This window comes from Entelurus aequoreus, linkage group LG10 (genome assembly GCF_033978785.1).
Source record: "Entelurus aequoreus isolate RoL-2023_Sb linkage group LG10, RoL_Eaeq_v1.1, whole genome shotgun sequence".
Taxonomy (NCBI): Eukaryota; Metazoa; Chordata; class Actinopteri; order Syngnathiformes; family Syngnathidae; genus Entelurus; species Entelurus aequoreus.
In genome coordinates this window covers 35,520,043-35,545,895 of record NC_084740.1, presented here as the reverse complement: position 1 = coordinate 35,545,895, position 25,853 = coordinate 35,520,043, and the positions used below count along the sequence as shown (strand labels likewise).

Genomic DNA, 25,853 nt, shown 5'->3' with positions numbered 1-25,853 from the left:
ACAAAAAATTAATGCTGGACAGCAAAGACTTACAGCGTGTGGAGCAGCAGACGGCGTCCACAAAGTACATCCGTATAGGACATGACAATCAACAACAAAATAGGAGCGCAAGACAAGAAGTAGAACACTACACATAGGAAAACACCACAAAACTCCAAATAAGTCACGGCGTGATGTGACAGGTGGTGACAGTACACCTACATTGAGACAAGAGCTATAGCGATGCATGGTTGGTTATGGTTTGAATTCATATCCACCAATTGCGAGAACTACTTTTTACTGTCAATATCGGCTACTGAGTTTCATTTTTTAATGTTTTCTGCTGGTGGTGTGCCTCGGGATTTTTTCAATGAAAAAAATGTGCCTTGGCTCAGAAAGGTTGAAAAACACTGGTATAGTACTTTCAATATGGCGCCCCCTAGCGGCTACTTTAAGTATGGCTCACTCAATGTACCCAAAAATCAGCCCGTTTAGCCTTAACTGTCCACAAATGACAGCACTTATTTTACTTATTATGTACTCACATGTTCCTTTGGTCTTGTGGGTAGCATCTGAAGCGTTTTTAATCAAGAAGAACGTGACTTTAATTAGGTTAATCAATGGCGTCGTTCCCTTGTCAAAGAGTACACAAACACAAGATGATTACAGTCCATGTAGTTGGCCTTCTACGGGGAACGTTTGAATGAACAACGAGCCAACAAGGACTAAGGTAACACTTGATAAGTGAATACGTCTCAAGAACGTTATATCTGGGGGGAAATGCGTGACTCTGACAACGGCATGATGAAGGTAAGAATGAATACTACATCTTCGCTGTTTATGGAAGCCCGCATTACTGACGACGTTGTATGTCAGTGTTAATAAACGTCAATATTTTGTTGCATAATCACCTGGCAGAGCGTAATGGCCGACGGTGGTTGCAAATGAGGAGAAAGTTATCAAACTAGCTTATAGTCAGATACAAACAAATAGCCCTTGAGGGCCGCTTTTGCCGCTCTTGCTGAAATTCAAAGCAGGCCGACATCGCCCACTGGCGGTAGTACTACGTAACATGCAGGGGAAGTCATGTGACCAACTCACGTCCTGATTGGCTGGCCGGTCCAGTCACATGATTATCACTCCGACGCTAGCTGGCCTCTCTTATGACGCTGACCCATTTCTTTGTTTTTTGTGCTGAAAATAAGCTTGAAAAAGCTGCTTTAAAAAGTGTTTTTTTTGTGGGGATTCTAGTGGGTCAGGACGCGTTTGAGCAGGTGAGTCAGATTTAAAATAACTTAAAGAAACTTGCTTTTGCTCGGTCAGCGACTTGTTGACAAAACAAGCTCGCTTCCTCCAATGAAAGCATCACGTGTTGTGTTTCTTTGTTTTTAATTATCACACATTTATACTATGTTAATGCGTCAAGCTTTAGCATTATTATTTGTATCTTTTCAGCTTTGTACTTCATGAAGTTTTGCACTTGTTGTGTTTTTTTGTGTTTTCATTATATTTGGATGTAATTGTTGGTTTATATGATATCCATTAAGTAAGACTACGTATTATGTTGAAGGGGCAGGAAAATATAAGATTTTTCTTCATCCTGCTCCTTCTCAGGCATTGGTGTGTAAATGTATAATTGAATAATTGAGGTAGAATTGTCTATCGATCAAAGATGCACATCAATGAAGGAGATAAATAAAAATGAAATGAAGCTATGAAGGTAGCGGGGGGTGTATATATTTTCGTTAGAGTGTCCGCCCTGAGATCGGTAGGTTGGAGTTCAAATCCCAGCCGAGTCATACCAAAGACTATAAAAAATGGGACCCATTACCTCCCTGCTTGGCACTCAGCATCAAGGGTTGGAATTGGGGGTTAAATCACCAAAATGATTCCCGGGCGCGTCGCCGCTGCTGCCCACTGCTCCCCAAGGGGATGGGTCAAATGCAGAGGACAAATTTCACCACACCTAGTGTGTGTGTGTGACAATCATTGGTACTTTAACTTTAACTTAACTTAAATATTTCATATATATATATACACTACCGTTCAAAAGTTTGGGGTCACCCAAACAATTTTGTGGAATAGCCTTCATTTCTAAGAACAAGAATAGACTGTCGAGTTTCAGATGAAAGTTCTCTTTTTCTGGCCATTTTGAGCATTTAATTGACCCCACAAATGTGATGCTCCAGAAACTCAATCTGCTCAAAGGAAGGTCAGTTTTGTAGCTTCTGTAACGAGCTAAACTGTTTTCAGATGTGTGAACATGATTGCACAAGGGTTTTCTCATCATCAATTAGCCTTCTGAGCCAATGAACAAACACATTGTACCATTAGAACACTGGAGTGATAGTTGCTGGAAATGGGCCTCTATACACCTATGTAGATATTGCACCAATAACCAGACATTGCAGCTAGAATAGTCATTTACCACATTAGCAATGTATAGAGTGTATTTCTTTAAAGTTAAGACTAGTTTAAAGTTATCTTCATTGAAAAGTACAGTGCTTTTCCTTCAAAAATAAGGACATTTCAATGTGACCCCAAACTTTTGAATGGTAGTGTATATATATATATATATATATATATGTATATGTATATGTATGTATGTATATATATATATATATATATATATATATATATATATATATATATATATATATATATATATATATATATATATATATATATATATATACTGCTCAAAAAAATTAAAGGAACACTTTGAAAACACATCAGATTTCAATGGTGAAAAAAAAATGTCGGATATCTATACTGATATGGACAGTTTAATGTCTCAGGAACAAAAGGATGCCACATCTTTTGATGGAAATAAAAGTTTTCAGCCTACAGAGGGCTCAGTATATAGACACCCCAAAAATCAAAAGTGAAAAAATGATGTGGCAGACTCGTCCATTTTGCCTTAATTCAATTTCTGCAACTAAAAATTATTTTCAATATCTTGTGTGGCCCCCACGTGCTCGTATGCATGCTTGACAACGTCGCGGCATGCTCCTAATGAGACGACGGGTGGTGTCTTGTGGGATGTCCTCCCAGATCTGTCTAAGGGCATCAGTGAGCTCCTGTAAAGTCTGAGGAGCAACGTGGCTGCGTCTGATGGACCGAAACATTATGTCCAAGGGGTGTTCTATCTGGTTTAGATCAGGTGATCGTGAGGGCCATTCTATTGTGTCAATTCCTTCATCCTCCAGATACTGTCTGCCTACTCTTGCCACATGAGGCCGGGCATTGTCGTGGACCAGGAGGAACCCAGGACCTACTGCACCAGCGTAGGGTCTGACCATGTGTGCAAGGATTTCATCCCGATACCTAATGGCAGTCAGACTGCCGTTCTCTAGCCTGTAGAGGTCTGTTCGTCCCTCCATGGAAATGCCTCCCCAGACTCTGACCCACCACCGAACGGGTCATGCTGAATGATGTTGCAGGCAGCATAGCGCTCTCCTTGGCTTCTCCAGACCCTTTCACGTCTATCACAGGTGCTCAGGGTAAACCTGATCTCATCTGTGAAAAGCACAGGGCGCCAGTGGCGGACTTGCCAATTCTGGTGTTCTATGGCAAATGCCAATCGAGCTCCACGGTTTTGAGCACTGAGCACAGGGCACACTACAGGACATCGTGCCCTGAGGCCACCCTCGTGAAGTCTGTTTCTGACTGTTTGGGCTGAGACATTCACGCCAGTAGCCTGCTGGAGGTCATTCTGTAGGGCTCGGGCAGTGCTCAACCTGTTCCTCCTTGCACAAAGCAGCAGATATCGGTCCTGCTGATGGGATGAGGACCGTCTACAGTCCTGTCCAGCTCTCCTAGAGTAACTGCCTGTCTCATGGAATCTCCTCCATGCTCTGGAGATTGTAGTGGGAGACACATCAAATCTTCTTGCAACAGCACGCATGGATGTGCCATCCTGGAGGAGTACGACAATCTGCGCAACTTCAGGAGGGTTAAGAAATCGCCTCATGCTCCCAGTCGTGATAATGACTCTAGCTAAAGCCAACACTTGTGGAAAAACAGTTAAAAAAGATCAAGAGGGAGGAACTTGAAATGGCCTCCACCTGCAAAACCAGTCCTGTTTTGAGGGCCATCTCGTTGTTGCCCCTATAGTGCACCTGTTGTTAATTCCATCAACACCAATGCAGCTGAAACTGATTAACAACCCCCTCTGCCACGTACCAAAACCTTATCAGAAAAGTGCAATTGAATTCATGCCATACCCTGATAAAAAACTGTTCCTTTAATTTTTTTGAGCAGTATATATATATATATATATATATATATATATATATATATATATATATATATATATATATTAGGGGTGTGGGAAAGAATCGCCTCGAATTCGAATCGCGATTCTCACGTTGTGCGATTCAGAATCGATTCTCCAACCAATATTTTCACAAAGATAAAAAAAGTCATATTTTTGGTTCATTTAATAGTTAAAACATATTAACATTATTGCAATCAGTTGATAAAACATTGTTCTTTACAATTATAAAAGCTTTTTACAAAAATCTACTACTCTGCTTGCTTGTCAGCAGACTGGGGTAGATCCTGCTGAAATCCTATGTATTGAATGAATAGAGAATCCTTTTGAATCAGGAAAAAAGTCGTTTTTGAATCGAGAATCGTGTTGAATTGAAAAAAAAAATCGATTTTGAATCGAATCGTGACCCCAAGAATCGATATTGAATCGAATCGTGGGACACCCAAAGATTCACAGCCCTAATATATATATGTGTATATGTATATATATATATATATATATATATATATATATATATATATATATCAGTGGAGGCTGGTGACTTCCAGAATTGAGGAGGCCATTTTTTTCCGCTTGCTCACTTCACTCGCGATGGAATGTTCCCTGTTCTCTTATCTGTCTTTGTGCTGGCCAAAGGCATACTATTTGGAGTGTAAGCTACAGTCAGAAAGTTCTTGCTGATGCAATTCATTGTGCAGAGCTTAGCCTTGTGCCTTCCTGAAGAAATTACATTGCTGTAAGTCTATGAGCCTGCCTGATAATTAAGCTGAGAAATGACATTTGGATGTTATATAAACGCCAAGTGAACATGTGTAAAAGGCAGGAATTTTAATTATGTAGTTAAAAACAATTTTGTTTAGCTTACATTTTTCATTCTTCTACAGCTTCAACATGTAATCACCAATTTAATCAAGTTTAGCATATAAAAAAGATAAGATAACACTTTCTTTATCATATGTAGTTTTATTCAATATATTTAATATAAAATATGTAAAAATATGGTTCCAGTTGGCTTTATCTGCTGAGAAACACAGACAAAATGGAGTGTTATTACTACTGAGAACTAGTGGTGTAACACTGGTAGAGACATCTAATTAGTTCAACTCACATCTGGTTTAGCTGAGGGGCGGCATGCTCTCTCCTGGACTCCACTCCACAGGTTGGTGCTGGCTTCATTTACTGAGAAATACAGGACATGAAATTTTGTGTTATTACTACTGAGAACTAGTGGTGTAACACTGCTATTACTACTGAGAACTAGTGGTATAACACTGGTAGAGATTTCAACCCACCTCTGGTTTAGCTGAGGGGCGAGGGGCTCTCTCCACAACTCCACTCTACGGGTTGCAGCTGGCTTCATCTACTGAGAGACATGAAATGGAGTGTTATTACTACTGAGAACTAGTGGTGTAACACTGGTAGAGACATCTAATTAGTTCAACTCACATCTGGTTTAGCTGAGGGGCGGCATGCTCTCTCCTGGACTCCACTCCACAGGTTGGTGCTGGCTTCATTTACTGAGAAATACAGGACATGAAATTTTGTGTTATTACTACTGAGAACTAGTGGTGTAACACTGCTATTACTACTGAGAACTAGTGGTATAACACTGGTAGAGATTTCAACCCACCTCTGGTTTAGCTGAGGGGCGAGGGGCTCTCTCCACGACTCCACTCTACGGGTTGCAGCTGGCTTCATCTACTGAGAGACATGAAATGGAGTGTTATTACTACTGAGAACTAGTGGTGTAACACTGGTAGACACCCAGTTCATCCAAAAAGTAATTCAGATTGTACTGCAATTTCTTGAGAGCAAAGTAGTGAGAATACTCACAGGTCGTGTGGATCCAGAACGTGTCCAACTCAGCCATCCATCCCCAGATTAAAAAAAAACTGTAACGTTGATTGCAAAAACGGTCTTGTCTCTGCTTTTTGTTTCCCTTCAACAATTAAAAATATCTATCTCCAGCCCAAGATCTCAAATTGCGCCAGAATCTCGCCGATTTCCGAGGTCGTTTTAAGCAAAAGTATTTGGCTATATGAGCTATAAACTTCACGGATGATAGCCAGGGGTGTTCTCTAAATTTCCTGAAAAGCACAAGTTGATAGGACACTCGTAGCCACTATGGCGAGTGTTTGTTTGACTGAAGTGGCTGGCGAATTCTCAAAATGGCTTCTGTGTTGATTAGGAAAGGAAAGGATTGATTCCAAATGAACCAGTAGCATGTGATTGGACGAACAAAATGTCAATCTTTCAGCCCTGGACACAATGCATGGTGAGGCCAGGCCTCCGTTGCCCACCCATTTTCAGTGATCTGGCCAATCACATATTGGCATGAAAAAGCATGCATTACATTGACTTCTATGAGAAGCTAATTTCCTAGGGGAGGCCTGGCCTCCCTTAATACAAACTGATAGGGAAATCTGGCCTGTTGCTTTACAATTGCAATATTGGGTTTTAGCCATGGGAACATTTAGATTTATGAACAAAACTAAAATAATATGAATATAAAAAATAAAAAATATGTTTTTTGTTAAAATAAATAAATAAAATAAATATATTTATTGTTTTTTTTAAATCTCTCTCTTCTCTCAAATTATTGGGGAGGCCAGGCCTCCCCCACCTCTATGGAGGAGCCTCCACTGATATATATATATATATATATACATATAAATAATCCGTTCATGAATGAGTATATCCGTTCGGCCACCGTGTTCAATGGAGAAGTCTGATCTACAAAATTTGCAGGCAGCATACCCTTTCCCCTTCGAGCTGTCCTGGATGAACTGAAATTATTTTTTCCAATCATTTTGGAACTTGCAGGCATACTTCTTACTCGTCGTCGCCATGTCTCTTCTTCATTCTTCTGCTTCGTCTCTGTTATGTTTTTGGACATTACTACTTGCCGTAGTTTTGAAGCAATGCATGATGGGAATCCGGATGTTGTGTGTCAGTGTATTAACGTGCCGGCTGGAATAAACACACGCTGAGAAATAGCTCCGTGCCTGCCTACTTTATGGGTAATAGATAAACCTATGGATAACGGAGACATATATAATAGTCTCCTTTTCAGGTGAGAGAGGACGCTAAAGGCAGTGCCTTTAAGGCACGCCCCCAATATTGTTGTCCGGGTGGAAATTGGGAGAAATTCGGGAGAATGGTTGCCCCGGGAGATTTTTGGGAGGGGCACTGAAATTCGGGAGTCTCCCGGGAAAATCGGGAGGGTTGGCAAGTATGAAATACGTTCATATACTGTATTGGTATATAGTCAATAATATATAGCAAAGCTCAAGGATTTAAATCAGTGTTTCTTAACCATAGGTCCAGGGCTTATTGTTTGGCTGTGAAAAATATCTGTTTCTCAACTGTGGTCCGTGGGCCGCAGCGGTATTCAGTTGTAATACACCTTTCCACCACGTGTGGCAGTAATGACAATATCAACCAAACAGAAGAAGTCTGTAGCTAAAGTCATAGAGACGTTTTTAAAGCGCAAAAATGATGACTAAAGTGGTGAAGCTGTATTTTCATTTGCACTTTAATTTTATTGACAGAATAGAAAACGCTCTATAACCCACAGACTTTTTTGAGGGCTCTGGGAATCACTAATAAGCCAGAGTTCTTAGAATGCAGATTGATTGCCGGGACATATGGTACAATACAGTCAGCAAGATAGGATGGAGCTATGTGGTAAATAAATATATATAATAATTGACTATTATAAGAAAAAAATCAAGAGTAAGTGTAGTGGATTGTCCGAAGCTTAAACAGCAACAAAAGTGAATTTAGTACAAAAAATGTATTTACCCATAGTCAAAAGTGCAAGTCGGATTGAGCTGTCCCTGCAGACAAACAAACGTCCTCCGGAGGACACACGAATCAAGCAATCTCTCAGAGTCCTGGTCTCCTGGCCATTTTTATCTGTTTCCCCATGCCCCAAGGTCCCGTTGTTTTCGACATGTTTGTTTTGCAACATCCTTGAATCCCTTAGTCATGCTTAGACAATCAAAACATTTTGTAGAATGGTCAGAGCAACTCCATATTCAACTTTGTCCTACATCTGGTCCTTCAATGGTATAGAATAGAAGAGAAATTAAATGAGCAGACATTCTTAATAGACACGAAATATAGTTCAAAGGTCAGAAATTCTACTACATAAGATTTCCAATTCAGAGTAATTATTTGAGTGGGTCCCGGGCCCCTGTGTAGTGGAGAAGTTAGGTCCCGGGTTCAAAAAGGCTAAGAACTAGAGATGTCCGATAATGGCTTTTTGCCGATATCCGATATGCCGATATTGTCCAACTCTTTAATTACCGATACCGATATCAACCGATACCGATATCAACCGATATATACAGTCGTGGAATTAACACATTATTATGCCTAATTTGGACAACCAGGTATGGTGAAGATAAGGTCCTTTTTAAAAAAATGAATCAAATAAAATAAGATAAATAAATTAAAAACATTTTCTTGAATAAAAAAAGTAAAACAATATAAAAACAGTTATATAGAAACTAGTAATTAATGAAAATTTGTAAAATTAACTGTTAAAGGTTAGTATTATTAGTGGACCAGCAGCACGCACAATCTAGTGTGCTTACGGACTGTATCCCTTGCAGACTGTATTGATATATATTGATATATAATGTAGGAACCAGAATATTAATAACAGAAAGAAACAACCCTTTTGTGTGAATGAGTGTAAATGGGGGAGGGAGGTTTTTTGGGTTGGTGCACTAATTGTAAGTGTATCTTGTGTTTTTAATGTGGATTTAATAAAAAAAAAAAACGATACAGATAATTTCCGATATTACATTTTAACGCATTTATCGGCCGATAATATCGGCAGACCGATATTATCGGACATCTCTACTAAGAACCCCTGCTTTAAATGGGAGCCAATATTTATATATTTTTTGCAAGTTATGTTCTATCATTTACCTTATTTTGCCTAAACAATAAAAAGGGAACAACGGAATAATTGCAAATATTGTGTTGCTGCTGTTATTAATGTTAAACAATTGTTGTGTGTTAATACTAATATTGATACAAATCTTTATCTTTATTCTAAATATAATCATGATCAGTACCAACATTTCTAATACTTCTAACCAACCAAAACACTGTGATTCTGTTTTTGAAAAAATACCATGTTTGCTAAGTTTTAACAAAATAGTATGGAAAACTTGAGGGCAGTCTAACACATTGATAAGCTGGCAGAAATATGGATATGTTCTAACTGCGTCCTCGTTATTCCGTTAAAAAACACTATTTATCACATGACCGCTAAAATCTGCCCTAAGGCGTATAAGGACATGTGACATGTATCCCAAATTGTCAGTATCAGCTAAAAAAGAAGTCCAACGTCAAGCAGAAGTCTTGTGTTTTTCACCACTTCCCTAAATCAATACCATGACTATTTGTAACAATTATATTATTGTTATGATGTCTATAGGACATCCTAAAAGCGCTGCATAACTAAAGCGAGTGAGTTCACAGAGTACAAAAGCTCCTGGAACCTTCTCTTTGTGCACAGCTCTTTGTCGGCTCACGTGATTGCTGCCGCTTTTGTTGTCACGCGTTGTCGCCGCAAACGCAAGACATGAAACTGCTTTCTCCTGTTCGCAGGAGAACATCTGACCATTTGGCCTGAGCCGCCGCATGAAACCAGAGCGACTTCCTGCGTGAACATGGCGATAGACATCCCCTACGAAAAGGTAAAACGACACGGTTCTCTTGTTTCAATTCTCCTTTACACTTTATTTTGTGCTCGGCCATCTTTGACAAGCATTAAATATGACTTCATGACCATTTTGTCAGTTTTTGCTGGTTACACTGACATTATATATCAAATAAGAATAATACTTAAAGTAGTTGTACTACTGGTCCGTATCTTTCTGAAAATGTTGCTCTGATAACAACTTATTTCATACTTTTTTGTCTACTCTTGGATTCAAAAACTACTACATCTAAACACACCTCATGTATTTTTCACTGACTAATTAAGGAAAATATTTTAAAAGGCTAAAGCAAACCTTTGAAACATTCTGAAAATATAATAAGCTTTTCCTCACTCTTTCACAAAGGTTTGTGTTTGTCCTTTTTGCCATTTTTGTGTCATCCATCCATCCATCCATCTTATTTCTACCGCTTGTCCCTTTCGGAGTCGCGGAGGGTGCTGGAGCCTATCTCAGCTGCACATGGGCGGAAGGCGGGTACACCCTGGACAAGTCGCCACCTCATCACAGGGCCAACACAGATGGACAGACAACATTCACACTCACATTCACACACTAGGGCCAATTTAGTGTTGCTTACGAGCAAAATACTAGAGATCGACTTTTTTTTTATTTTAACCTCATGGTATGATACCGTTACAGTAATAAGGCCACTGTATGATATTATTGTGGTACATGCAAAAAAAAAAGCTTGCTTAAAATGTATAGTTTGTAAAATTAAGTGGCAGGAATGTTTAGGATAAACACACTTACTGTAATTGAACACAAACATAAGGCTAAAATGTTTTAACCATATTTATTACAACAAACTGTTATTTTTTTAGCAAAAAAATGTACTGAAACATCCACTGTTTCAAGAATGATATATTTTCCGGATCATAAGGCGCACTGCCAAAGAATGGTCTATTTTTGATCTTTTTTAATATATAAAGCACACCGGATTATAGGGCGCATTAAAGGAGTCATATTATTATTATTTTGTTCTAAATTGAAAAAACTTCCTTGTGGTCTATAAAACATGTAACGGTGGTTCTTTGGTTAAAATGTTGCATAGATTGTTTTACAGATCATCTTCAAGCCGCTTTCTGACAGTTGCTTCCGGATGCGCCATTACGTGGCTCACCTTCGGCAGCGTCTTCTCCCCTTCATCTTTGTTGTAGGGGTGTAGCGTGCAAGGACGGGGGTGGAAGAAGTGTCAAAAGATGGAGCTAACTGTTTTAATGACATTCAGACTTTACTTAAATCAATAACGGAGCAGCATATCCTAATTCGGAAACAACACCGGAAATGTGTCCCGTGAAAAACCGTCCGACCTGAACTCTCTAATAACTAAAGTTCCTTGGGTGAATAATGTAAACTCACTATACCGGTATGTTTTAGCGCTTTCATGGCGAGTTTACTGACAGATATATAAGTAAGAACTTTACACTACTTTATATTAGAAATAGCAACAGCGGAGGATGAATGTCACATAACAAGAAGATAGAGAAAAAGAAGCAGCTTATGGACTACGATGTCGGCACGGACTACAAAGGCGGAAGCGTGCAATTTTTCAGGATTTATGCAGATCCCAAATACAGATCAGCAGGTACCAGAAGGTAAGAAAAATTGCTTTTGCATAATATTGCAAAACAAAACACCAGATAATATGTCTTACCTTATACACACACCATAATAATACTCGTATGTTGAAGCACAGTACAATCCATCAAGCGGTGCGGCTTCATAGCTTACCAAAGGGCGTGTGTAATGTTCTATATTTTCAATGGAACATTTAAAATGACTGCCATCTACTGGTCACACTAATCATTACTCCATGTACCAAAAAAAATAGCTTTGAGGTGGGTAAAAAGTTCTCTGGAGTGGGAGTTGTTTTTAATCTCATTGTACCTGTGTATAACGACAATAAAAGGCATTCTATTCTATTCTATTCTTAACCTATTAAAAACTTCCCTCAGTAACATTGACCATGTTGTTCTCCAGCTGGCAGACGTCAGATGGACAAGGTCGGACTCCAACAGAAGAGCACAAACGGTAAGACACATGGTGAATTCAGTCACAGGCGGACTGACACGAACATCTGTTGGGGTTTTGCTCGCAGTTCTCCTGCTGTTTGCTGGCCGTGGCTGCCATCGCCTCTTCGCTGCTGGCTGCCACGGTGCTCTACAACCTGCTGGTGCCGACTGCTTTGTCCGCGCCTCTAAAAGCGAGTGGCGACTTACGACTGGACTCGGTGGAGTCCTGCTCGGACCCATGCAAGTAAGCCAACGCCAACAGAAGAAATAATTAAATAGTCTGCTTTCATTCGACTGAAAGCAAACTGAAATTGTTGGGTGCAGCATGTAAATCCGAGCAGTCCGGGAGCAGGTTGTTTCTTTTGGTCCGCGTCTTTGTAAAATTAAATGAATTCATTATTAATGAAATAGTGGCCAGTCCACCAAATTGGTACCATTTGTTTCCCCAAGAAATAAATGTACAATAAAATTAACTATACAATACATTTTGTTGTGTAGCTGTGATCTGATTCATTTAAAACCGTATTTAAACTACCATGAACACTGGAAAAACAGCATTTGTTGCCTCTTCTCACTTCCTAAAATTAGACATTACCATGAAATAATGTCAATTATAATACAGACAAGGGTTGTCCCGATACCAATGATGTAGTGCCGGTACCGGTACCAAAATGAATATCGATACTTTTCCAAATAAAGGGAACTACGAAAAATTTCAATATTGGCTTTATTTTAACAGAACATCTTAAACTACATTAAACACTCACAGTCAAAGAACAATTTTACAAGGTTAAAATATAAACTAAAAGGCATTGAAATGGCATCGACCCTGAAGAGAATGTCTTTCTTGTGCTCCTCGACTACGGTCTGCACCGAACCGAACAGCAGGACAGGTGTAACAACTACATTATTACCTGTCACTCTTAATAACTCCTTGTGCAGATCTGAATGCTTATTATTTAAATGTTTACCTAAGTTTGAAGCACGGGTGGTTATACTAATCGCCACATTTGGCGAGGTGTGTTTTAAAGCAGCTGTTGTGAGAGTAGCGTATGTGTGTGTGTACTCCTTTAAGAATGGCATTATGTGGGGTGACTGACGTGAGTGGGCAAGTTAGGAGAGGTAGCGCTAGCATGTGCAGGAGTGTTAATAGCATGGTGGAGGTCCGGTTGTGCCCTGTGGAAATTATAAATAAAGTGACTGTAAGTAGCTAATCGACGGCCTGGTCATTCCGGCCTAAAAGCAGAGCTTTACTTACCCATTGTGAATTGAAGGTGGTTGCCCCCGATAAAACATCGTTCCTGGAGGGAACGTCTGCTCTGCACTCCTCGACCACCGTCTGGAAGCTGACAAGCAGGAAAGGTGTAAAACAGCACTTCCAACGCGGTGCCTCCTTGTTTAAAGCGTCACCTTTATTGTTAGTTTTGAAGCCCAAATACTTCCATATTGCGCTTCACGCACCCTCTTTATTAACAAGTAGAATTGTTGTTTTTTTGAGATTTTTCCTTTCCAAGATGTTACTCCTTGTATGCACTTTGTGTGTGCGTTTTGACACACAACATCATGCACCTCGGCTCTGTAGTCACCGCCGCACAGCAGCACTTAAATGAAAGAACGGTACAGGTACTTTTCAAAGGTGGTATAGTACCGATTTCTATTGATTAGTACCGCGATACTTTATTAGTACCGGTATACCGTACAACCCTAATACAGACTAATCATGTCCGTGTGTTTTTTACACTAAGTCCTGTTACCCTAACAAGTCACGTGGTTTACAGCAATGTTTGTTAACCATAAAGCTTCGAGCCCCCCATAGAGGGCCACCAATAAATATTGTTTCTCAGATGTGGTCTGTATGGGTACTCAGTTGTAATACACTTTTTCACCAATTTTGGCAGTAATGACGATATCAAACAAACAGAGGAAGTCCGGAGCTAAAGTCATAGAGAAGTTTCTTAAGCGTAAAAATGATGACTAAAGCAATGAATCTGTATTTTCATTTTACTGACAGTTTATTTAAACATAATTAATACTTCAGTTTATTTATTTTAGTACAACACAATTGTATGTATATGTATATTTCATCAGTTATTTATGAGTCCCCTCCTAATGTAGTATATTTGGTTAGTATGTATTTTTCTAATCAGCCTGACCTGAGCCCAAGGTTTATGTGTTAAACAAATAATATTTTTGATTAACACATGCTTTCATATCATTTGGCAATGTTGTAAACTGTAAGTCGGTTAGATATGGTTATTGAATATGATTAAAAACAAGAGTAAGATGACTAATTCAGTGTTAATAATTGAGTAAGTCCCGGGACACTCTGTAGTGGAAAATTTGGGCCATGAGGTCTAAAAGGTTAAGAACCCCTGGTTTACAGGAAGTTGCATCATTGAGATCTAGGCAATAGGAAGGCCAAAAGTTTATTTTGTAGATTTTTGTTTTTTGATGCTATTCTCCACCTTGCTCCCATTGCTGCTCACATGAATGTTTGGTGGTGGTCGGAGGGGTCGTAGGCACAAATTGGTAGCCACGCTTCTGTCAGGTCTATGTAGCTTACCACCACCAAGTGTAAATATGGAGTGTCTGGAAAAGCGCTATACAAAATCTAATCCATTATTATTATTATTATTATTTCCACTATGACTGAGACACACAGCGAGAATCAGGGACTGGTTTGAAAGATCTTCAGATGTAGTTTAACCAGAAAAGACAGCAAGTCACTGTCTTTAACCACCTACTCGTAATGATACTGTAAAGACAGGATATAAAATATTGGGGGCACATATGCTCAATTTGCATCGCAGGAGTTAAAAGCAAGACAATTACATAAATAAATGTAGTCACCATGAAGCCACAAATGGCGCACAATGCACAAATAATGCATTTAACCAGGCCACATCGCTACAATGTTGCTTCAATACATTTGCACATCACATCCATTGATCCGTTGAAATGTTTCCTGGTGCCTTGTGATGATGAGCAATGTGCGTTTAGTCGATAGCTCCAAATACATTAGGAAAACCATCTATGGCTTCAAATTGCGCTTTAATTCCGGCATGTTCAGCTGTCTTGGAATGAAATTTAAGATACCTGGCTAATATGCCGATAATTTAATGTTGTTTTTTTCACCACTTAGGCTGTGCTTTTGTGTATTTGCACACACACGGGTGTTGGGATGTACGGTATACCGGTACTAATAAAGTACTGCGGTATTAATGATTTCAAAACGGTACTATACTGCCTTTTAAAAAAATACCAGTACTGTTTTTCATGTTGAGGAGCATGTTTACAGAGCGCACAAGAAGACACTGCAAGGAGAGGAACAATGGCAAATAAAGGCAATTCTATTGCTTAATAAAGAGGGTGCCTGAAGTGCAATATGGCAGCTATTTAGGCTTCAAAACTCTCGATCAAGATAACGCTCTAAACACGGAAGTGCCATGCTGCTAGGGTTTGAAACATGCCTCGCCAAAGCTTGCATGATTAAAGTATTACTACCTTTGCTTCAAACTTAGCTAAACTATTAAATAACAAGCAGTCAGATCGACAGGTAATACACTTAAATAGCTCCCTTGCTGTGCCCATGTAGATACGTAGATGCTCACCCAGCTGCTTCGCTTGATGCCAAATATTAGCGGAGTCCAAACCGCCTACGTAACAAATACTAATGCAAATAAAATGACAGAATTTTGTAACAAATTGCTACTATTTGTGTTTTACCTGCTACATGTTTTATCTGTGTAGTTTTAGCTACAGTGTTGTTTTTAGTAATTAGCAGCACGGTGGACCAGGGGTTGGTGCATGTGCCTCACAATACAAAGGTCCTTGGTTCGATCCCCGATATCAAAATACAAGGATGTGTTGATTGTTCTCATGTCTCTGATGTGCACATCAATCAGTCTCAGGAGTAATTATTTGAAATTTTTTTATTCACACTGTGAACCCGCATCACATCTGAGTGTCACTGAAATATCCACAGCATGTAGAAATGTGTCTATAACAGCCATGAAGTTGTTGTGAGGCACGGCACATTTCCACATTCAGTTCCCTCTTGATACATCGACTACTGCAACGCACTTCTTGTCGGGATCCCCAGCAAGAACATTCAGAAGCTGCAGTACATACAAAATAGTGCTGCTAGGATCCTGATGAGAGTGCGTAAATATGACCACATCACACAAACTCTCAAATCCCTTCACTGGCTTCCTGTTCCACTCAGGATTGAATTCAAAATCTCCTTACTAACTCACCAGTGCCTCCATGGAAATGCCCCCGTCTACCTTAAAGAACTGCTCACCCCCAAATCCTCCACACGACATCTCTGCTCCAAACATGCTAACCTCCTCCAACCCCCAAGGACAAAGTTACAAACTATGGGAGATCGGGCTTTCTGCTCTGCTGCTCCCAGTCTGTGGAACGCTCTCCCTGACCACCTGAGGGCACCACAGACTGTGGATGCTTTTAAAAAAGGCTTAAAAACCCATCTTTTTAAAAAAGCCTTTTTATAGATTTTTATAGATATGCATGCTGGTTCTAGCTATTGGGCTGTTTCTAGTTTTATATTTTATTTATTTTCATTATCTTTTATTATTATTATTATTACGATTTTTCTTTTTCTTTTCTTTTTTTCTTTTTTTTAACACTGTGGCACTTTGAGGTTGTTTGCTCAATGTAAAGTGCTTTTTACAAATAAAATCTATTATTATTATTATTATCTCAACTTTGCCGTGAAAAAGGGCATACCCCAGGTTTTTGTGCGATCACAGTCTTAACACATGAGGTCCCTGGTCTCCTCATTAGGATCTTCCTGGTGGAGAGCATTCCTCAGGGCGTGGGCTTCAACTCCAGCACCACTCATGGCTCCATCTACCAGGCTTGGCTCCATCTGATGGCCCAGGCACGTAGCAGCGTGGACATTGCGTCCTTCTACTGGACGCTCACTAACAAAGACACCGGGACTGACGAGCCCACAGCCGATCAGGTCAGCGCCAACACGTTGACGTAGTCGTCCGACGCACGCGCAGTGACATTTATCAGTTGATGCCAACGTGCAGGGCGAGAACATCCTGAAGAACCTTGCTAAGCTCTCTGGGTCCGTGTCGGTCCGCATCGCCGTCAACGCGCCGAAAGGGGGTCGACTTCCTGACAACCTGAATGTGCTCAACGCCTCTGGTGAGTCAACAAAAGCTTCAATGCGGATGATGTGTTTTTGTCACGTGACTTTACCGTGTAGTCACAAATTTCCATGGAAACATCAAGTAAATTGTGTGTGTTTGTAGGAGCCACTATTAGGACCGTCGACATGAAAAGGCTCACCACAGGGGTCCTCCACACCAAATTCTGGGTGGTGGACAAGAAACACGTTTACATCGGCAGCGCCAACATGGACTGGAGATCCCTCACACAGGTACAGACACACACAAAGTATAGGGCTTGAAAGTGTGACGATAACATTGTGGGTCTTGCTGGACTCTGAATAGCTTATTTACACGGCTGAATGCAAGACTCTTGTGTTTAGATTTTATTTAACAAGTTCAAAGCATGGCACGAACGTGCGCATCATTCAATGTTTTTTTATTTTTATTTTTATCAATGTTTATTTATATAGCCCTAAATCACAAGTGTCTCAAAGGGCTGCACAAGCCACAACGACATCCTCGGTACAGAGCCCACATAAGGGCAAGGAAAACTCACCCCAGTGGGACGTCGATGTGAATGACTATGAGAAACCTTGGAGAGGACCGCATATGTGGGTAACCCCCCCTCCCCCACTCTAGTGGAGACCGAAAGCAATGGATGTCGAGTGGGTCTGACATAATATTGTGAAAGTCCAGTCCATAGTGGATCTAACATATTAGTGAGAGTCCAGTCCATAGTGGATCTAACATAATAGTGAGAGTCCAGTCCATAGTGGGGCAAGCAGGAAACCATCCCGAGGTCAGGTCAGCAGCGTTGAGATGTCCCCAACCGATGCACAGGCGAGCGGTCCACCCCGGATCCCGACTCTGGACAGCCAGCACTTCATCCATGGCCACCGGACCTGTGTGTCTCTCCCCCTCCACAAGGGAGAGGGGGGCAGAGGAGATAAAGAAAAGAAACGGCAGATCAACTAGTCTAAACAGGAGGTCTATTAAAGGCTAGAGTATACAAATGAGTTTTAAGATGGGACTTAATTTCTTAATCATTTAAGGCTGCTGAGCTCATCGTTTGGGTTTCTCTATGGATCTGTACGGTTTTAAAATGAATATTGTATCCTTAAATACCGTTTGTTTTCATTTGTTGTTTTGTATGTAATGTTTTATATGACATTGTTATTGAAAGAAAGATGACAAAAAAGGTTAACTGTGGTAACAGTGACGGTCTGCTACAAACATAACTGCTATAAAACAAGTTGACAAGAAGTGACGTAGTCTTTGCGTATGCGTAGACCGATAATGTATTACGGTACGAACCGTGTAGTGACAGTCAACTGTGGGTGCAGACCCGCTACCAGCTCAAGCACTAGGCTGGGAAACAAGCAGTCAAGCGCTCAGTCAGACTGCCTCAAGGTAATGTTAAAATTTTCCATGCCAACAAAGTAAGAAGAAGTCGCTTGAAAGTACAGCAAGGCTCCACTTTTCAAAATGCGCTTGGTCGATGCTAAGTTACATTGGATTTACCATCGACATGCTAAATTAGCATTAGCAATTTTTGCATGGCAATTTCAACACCCCCAAATTTGGTAATGAAAACTACAGCTAAAATGCACGTTACAATCAAACAGCTGGCGTGTAATATAAACATTTTGTACGACTCAACAAAAGGAAAGACTGGCACATTCAGCTTAATGGCAAAGACTACTATCTGGCTAAGGCAAACACAGGAGTTTATACACCACTGAATTCTAGGAATTGCAACTGCATGCAAAGTCTACTATATAATACAGTGTAATACAGTACGTGCAAATGGGACAAAGAAAACAAGAAAACTGGACAGCACTGTTCAGTGTTGGATGATGGTAGAATTCTTTCTACAATTATTATTAAACAATTAACATTTATTAACACATTTAAACACATACAAAACTTCCAAAAATCAGTTCCGTGGAGTACCGGTATCTATTCCCAGGTACCAGGAATTTGCACCGCATCGACTCAAAAGTGAAAAGTACTCCTCCTTGGATGACAGAGAAGAATGTTATCATGTGACTTCAAACATTGCGGTACGCTAAATAAAGCTTTTATTGTGGCCATAGCTTGACCCTGGAACAGACCATTTCTATTCCATGATTCTCCGATGGGAAAAATAAGTTTCAAGTTAAGGCAACATGCGACATTAGAGGGTAAAAATATTAGGAAGAGGCGTATGTTTTTGTTTTGTTTGTCTATGCATGGTGCAATTGTATGTGCGCAAATTGTGTTATTTATTGCAAATTTTGGGGGTTTTCGTTGTTTTACTTTTGTCACTGTATGTAAACACAGGTCAGCTGGATGCATCATCTTTTCGCTCTTTTTTAATTTATTTCATGTTCTGTAATGTTTCCCTCATGCTTTCATGTATTTCTACTTCATTTTTGGGGGACTTTTTGTGTCTGCACTGCAACCACATCATTTTCCCATTTTGGGATAAATCACATCCATCCTATCCTACAAAGCAGCGTGTGTGTGTTCCAGGTGAAGGAGCTGGGTGCCGTGGTCTACAACTGCAGCTGCCTGGCTTCGGACCTGTCCAAGATCTTCGAGGCCTACTGGTTCTTGGGCGAGAGCCAGTCCATCCCGTCTCCGTGGCCCAGCAGCTTCTCCACGGCGTACAACAAGGACACGCCCCTCCAGCTGCCTCTCAACAACACGCCCTCCAGCGTCTACTTGTCGGTGAGACTCTGACAAAGCTGTTTTGTTTTTTTTCCGCTCCAATGTTGTTCTTCTCGCCCATCAGAGCTCTCCTCCGGCCTTCTGTGCCGCCGGGAGGACGTCTGACCTGGAGTCCATCCTGAGCGTGATGGAGGACGCTGAGAGCTTCATCTACATCTCTGTCATGAACTACCTGCCCACCATGGAGTACTCTCATTTTCCAAGGTACCTCTCTTTTTTTCTCCTCCCCGTTTCCTAAAATGACCCGTCACACTCCTGCATGCGGCGCACCCCCGCAGGTACTGGGATGCCATCGACACCCAGCTGAGGCGGATGGTCTACGAGAAGCACGTGCGAGTGCGGTTGCTGATCAGCTGCTGGGCTAGCACGCCGCCCGCCATGTTCCCCTTCCTCAAGTCACTGGCGGCCATCAACGAGCCAAAAAGCAAACTGGACATCCAGGCGGTGAGCAGACGCCATGTTCGTCCCAAGGCGCTGTAACTAGAGATGTCCGATAATGGCTTTTTTGACGATATTCCCATATTGTCCAACTCTTAATTACAGATTCCGATATCAACCGATACCGATATACACAGTCGTGGAATTAACACATTATTATGCCTAAATTTGTTGTGATGCCCCGCTGGATGCATTAAACAGTGTAACAAGGTTTTCCAAAATAAATCAACTTAAGTTATGGAAAAAAATGCCAACATGGCACTGCCATATTTATTATTGAAGTCACAAAGTGCATATTTTTTTTTAACATGCCTCAAAACAGCAGCTTGGAATTTGGGACATGCTCTCCCTGAGAGAGCATGAGGAGGTTGAGGTGGGGGGGGGGTGTATATTGTAGCGTCCCGGAAGAGTTAGTGCTGCAAAGGGTTCTGGGTATTTGTTCTGTTGTGTTTATGTTGTGTTACGGTGTGGATGTTCTCCCGAAATGTGTTTGTCATTCTTTTTTGGTGTGGGTTCACAGTTTGGCGCATATTTGTAACAGTTTTAAAGTTGTTTATACCTGTATGGCTGTTGACAGAGTATGTCTTGCATTCACTTGTGTGCGTGAAAAGCCGTAGATATTATGTGATTGGGCCGGCACGCAAAGGCAGTGCCTTTAAGGTTTATTGGCGCTCTGTACTTCTCCCTACGTCCGTGTACCACTCCGTACAGCGGCGTTTTAAAAAGTCATTAATTTTACTTTTTGAAACCGATACCGATCATTTCCGATAATACATTTTAAAGCATTTATCGGCCGATAATATCGGCAGCCCGATATTATCGGACATCTCTAGCTGTAACGCACATCACGAGCTGAAAGACGACACATCTCTTCTCTCTGCAGCGACTCTTCGTGGTTCCTGCCACTACCGAGCAGAAGCGGATACCCTACGCCAGAGTCAACCACAACAAATACATGGTGACCGACAAGGTCGCCTACATCGGTAAGTTCGCCGGCCGATACGAAATATCAAAGAGACAAAACAATGCATATGGGGCGGCATAGCTCGGTTGGTAGAGTGGCCGTGCCAGCAACTTAAGGGTTCCAGGTTCGATTCCCGCTTCCGCCATCCTAGTCACTGCCGTTGTGTCCTTGGGCAAGACACTTTACCCACCTGTTCCCAGTGCCACCCACACTGCTTTAAATGTAACTTAGATATTGGGTTTCACTGTGTAAAGCGCTTTGAGTCACTAGAGAAAAGCGCTATATAAGTATAATTCACTTCACTTCATATCAGTACAGACCTCCGCCAAGCCCAAATAATGCTGGATGTGTCCGCACTGAAGAAAACAAAATCCCACTCCATTCCTTTAGGTGGCAGTAATGCAAAAAGTAAGTGCAGTTTGCCACACGCAGAAAACTTTTATTTAATTTTTTTCTAAAACCCTCTCATCTGCTGGGTCACTGCCCCATTTCAGGAAACTAAAGACCTCAATCTGTACTAAGGTTGCGCAATATATACGATATAAATGATACAAATATGACCAACAATAGAGCGTTTTGTTTTTGTTTTTTTTTTTGTTTTTTTGTTTTTTAATGTATTTATTTTAAACAACATAAAAAAAGACACAAGATACACTTACCATTAGTGCATCAACCCAAGAAAACCCTCCGTCCCCCATTCACACTCATCCACACTCATTTACACAAAAGAGGCTGTCTCTTTCTGTTATTAAAAAAAAAATCTTCTGGTTCCTACAATATAGAATAATACAGTCTGCAAGGGATACAGTCTTTAGAGCACACATGATTGTGTGTGGTGCTGGTCCACTAACATTTTCATTAATTACTATCTTTTATGTAATTGTTTTTATATTGCTTTACTTTCAAACAAAACAAACAAAGGACCTTAACTTCACCAAACCGGGTTGTCAATGAAATCAGATTGTTCAAAAGGGTTCTTAAAACCAGGTCCAGTTCAGATAACGTCCAGATCGGGCTCAGCAACACACACTTTCACCCATGTACACCAAAAACCAGGGAACACAACAGGTTGCATACAATCCACATACAAAAATACATTTTCAAATTAAGCACCCATGTACAGTCCAGATCACATCCAAGTCGAACTCAGCAACACACACCTTCATTTATGTACACTTAAAATAGGGAATGCAACAACAGATTGCATATCATATATAAACAAAATTACATTTTCAAAATAAGCCTTTGAGGACTTCCCATCTTTTTTTTATGTTTTTTGGCATCATTATCATTTTCAACCATATAATTTTCTAAAGTTAAAAAATACTGAATAAATGTTTTAAAGAAAGAAATACTAAGTGAATATCTGTTTTTGGCCTTAAAAATAAACCTTTTACCGAGTACTATAATTAAATTGACTAAATCATGACTGTGGATAGAGGTTTTAATAGTAGTGTGACAGTGCAAAACTTTAAGGAGGTTGTCACAGAAGTAAACAAGGTAGATGTCTCTTAATATCCAATTATAATAATTATTAATTATATATCCTTTATGGTAATATAATATATATATATGTATATATATATACACACACACACACAGTCGATACACATTTAATATGTATATATGTATGTATGTATACAGTCGTGGTCAAAAGTTTGCATACACTTGTAAAGAACATAATGTCATGGCTATTTTTTTGTGATAGAGTGACTGGAGCACATACCGTAATTTCCGGACTATAAGCCGCACCTGACTATAAGCCGCACCAGCTAAATTTAGGGGAAAATACAGATTGCTCCATATATAAGCCGCACCCGACTATAAGCCGCAGGGTTTTGATGTGTAATTACCGTAGTATATAGGGGTTCCTGCTACCACGGAGGGGATTGTCCGGACAGAGATGACTGTTTGGGAACGCAAAGCGTCCCATTTATTAACAATAAATCTTTCAATCATTCAATCAAACTTTCACATCTTTGACATGGCGAACAGCATCCGTGCAGAGTACAAATAATACAACGGTGCAAAGTAATACAAAGTGCTCGCATGTACGTTATCAAAATAACCAGCCTACCGGTATATGAAAAGTCAGTCTTTAATCATTGTGTCATCGTCTTCCTCCTGCGTACTAAAACCACCTAAATCCTCTTCGTCTGTGTCGGAGAAGAACAGGCCGTAAATAAGCCGCACCCTTGTATAAGCCGCAGGGACCAGAACGAGGGGAAAAAGTAGCGGCTTATAGTCCGGAAATTACGGTACTTGTTTGTCACAAAAAACATTCATGAAGTTTGGTTCTTTTATGAATTTATTATGGGTCTACTGAAAATGTGACCAAATCTGCTGGGTCAAAAGTATACATACAGCAATGTTAATATTTGGTTACATGTCCCTTGGCAAGTTTCACTGCAATAAGGCGCTTTTGGTAGCCATCCACAAGCTTTTGCTTGAATTTTTGACCACTCCTCTTGACAAAATTGGTGCAGTACAGCTAAATTTGTTGGTTTTCTGACATGGACTTTTTTCTTCAGCATTGTCCACACGTATAAGGCAGGACTTTGGGAAGGCCATTCTAAAACCTTAATTCTAGCCTGATTTAGCCATTCCTTTACCACTTTTGACGTGTGTTTGGGGTCATTGTCCTGCTGGAACACCCAACTGCGCCCAAGACCCAACCTCCGGGCTGATGATTTTAGGTTGTCCTGAAGAATTTGGAGGTAATCCTCCTTTTTAATTGTCCCATTTACTCTCTGTAAAGCACCAGTTCCATTGGCAGCAAAACATGCCCAGAGCATGATATTACCACCACCATGCTTGGCGGTAGGATGGTGTTCCTGGGATTAAAAGCCTCACATTTTCTCCTCCAAACATATTGCTGGGTATTGTGGCCAAACAACTAAATTTTTGTTTCATCTGACACCACATGGACAAAGATTAGACCTTCTGGAGGAAAGTTCTGTGGTCAGATGAAACAAAAATTGAGCTGTTTGGCCACAATAAACAAACATTAAACAATAAAAAAATAACCGCCTCTGTGATTTAAATAGTAATAAAAGCTGCATGTGGTTGCTATTAAAAGGAGGTCTGCGTCTATTTGTGTCTTCAGGGACGTCCAACTGGTCAGGAGACTACTTTGTGAACACGGCAGGATCCGCCTTGGTGGTCAACCAGACATTATCCTCGTCCCTAGGGCCCTCCGTCCAATCACAGCTGAGGGATGTGTTCGAGAGAGACTGGAGCTCCGCCTACAGCGTCCCCCTCACGCAGCACACAAACCACAAAGTTGTCTGCTAGTCCACGCGTCCCGCACTCCCTGTAGCGTTCGACAACACAAGAAAAGCTGCTCTGTCGGCCATATTTAAGACTCTTGACAGACTTGACACTTTACCACCATGGTGATGTCATCATTTTTACATGTCCAGATTGTATCCATCGCAGCGCATCTTAGGGACAAAATTGTTTGCGGGAATCTGCTGTGCTGTAAATAATCAAATCACTGGATGTTATGAAAGGAAGTGAATTCCAATCAAATTAAAATTTAATTTGTCCTCAAACATCAAATCAACTGTCCAACTAAGTGAAAAGAGGTGAATCTGTACAAATTTAAGTTATTCCTAATACGTTTTGAGTTTAACATTTAAAGCATCACAAATATCACATTTGACAAAGGATACTGCTTGGCACTCAGCATCAAGTGATGGAATTGGGGGTTAAATCACCAAAAATGATCCCCGGGCGCGGCCACCGCTGCTGCTCACTGCTCCCCACAGCTCCCAGGGGGTGATCAAGGCAAGGGTGATGTGTCAAATGCAGAGAATAATTTCGCCACACCTAATGTGTGTGTGTGTGACTATCATTGGTACTTTAACTTTAACTTTTATAAAAGCTACCACCAGGGGGCGCTCCTGTTGCTTTAAAAAATCCACTAATTAATTTAAAGAAGTGAAGGTGTTCGAGAGATGCAAGAACCTGATTGGCTGAAACACGAGGTAATGGGCGTGGCTAAAGGGTGGCCATATACAACAATAACGTCAAGGTAAGAAACTAAAAGCAGAAAACTACAATTATTACAAAAGGTAAATTTTTTCTATTTCTAATACACCTATTGTTTTGGCTGGCATTAGATTATGTCGCTAATATTGTAATAACATACATTATTAGGATTTGAAATACAACTCAGGTGTTGGATTTCATTAGATGATGCTATTGCTGTTAGAAAATGAATGTTGTATATACATTGGACAACATGTCCCCCTCCAGTGTAATTATGTAGTAAGGAATGCAGTAGAGCCCAACCCATGGTGAGTCTATTTCTGTCTGCTGGCCACTGCACTAAAGCCATAAAACATCAACTAAACTTAAAAAAAGAATATTTAAGTAAACATCACGCCCACTAGAAGGCTAATCATGCTAAAGCATGATCCAGAGAACATTCCTGCTATAAAGACAATTATAACCAGCAACTGCTTTCATAAGTTGTCAATCAGACGTAAAATAGGTTTTTAAAGCTATTTTTTAATTATTTGTGTATATTTTTCAGATATATACCCACAAGTGACCTTTTTTGACTTCATGCTAATTCGTTGT

At 40.4% G+C, this 25,853-nt stretch overlaps 1 protein-coding gene and 1 long non-coding RNA gene across 2 annotated transcripts; one reads left to right on the top strand and one right to left on the bottom strand.

The window, feature by feature from the left end:
• The first annotated feature begins 1,088 nt into the window (after positions 1 to 1,088).
• pld3 (phospholipase D family member 3) lies at positions 1,089 to 24,839 on the top strand. The gene is made up of 12 exons (XM_062060635.1): positions 1,089 to 1,253; positions 9,884 to 9,972; positions 11,977 to 12,027; positions 12,095 to 12,252; positions 16,815 to 16,995; positions 17,069 to 17,186; positions 17,294 to 17,421; positions 19,667 to 19,864; positions 19,929 to 20,072; positions 20,147 to 20,308; positions 21,186 to 21,285; positions 24,373 to 24,839. Exons 2-12 carry the CDS (start codon positions 9,946 to 9,948, stop codon positions 24,558 to 24,560), a joined length of 1,455 nt encoding a protein of 484 aa, XP_061916619.1. The 5' UTR covers positions 1,089 to 1,253; positions 9,884 to 9,945; the 3' UTR covers positions 24,561 to 24,839.
• LOC133659364 (uncharacterized) lies at positions 5,084 to 6,714 on the bottom strand. The gene is made up of 6 exons (XR_009827627.1): positions 6,089 to 6,714; positions 5,886 to 5,956; positions 5,702 to 5,772; positions 5,548 to 5,618; positions 5,364 to 5,434; positions 5,084 to 5,276 (listed from the first exon to the last, which is right to left on the bottom strand). It is a non-coding gene; the product is annotated as an uncharacterized LOC133659364 (long non-coding RNA).
• Positions 24,840 to 25,853: the final 1,014 nt, after the last annotated feature.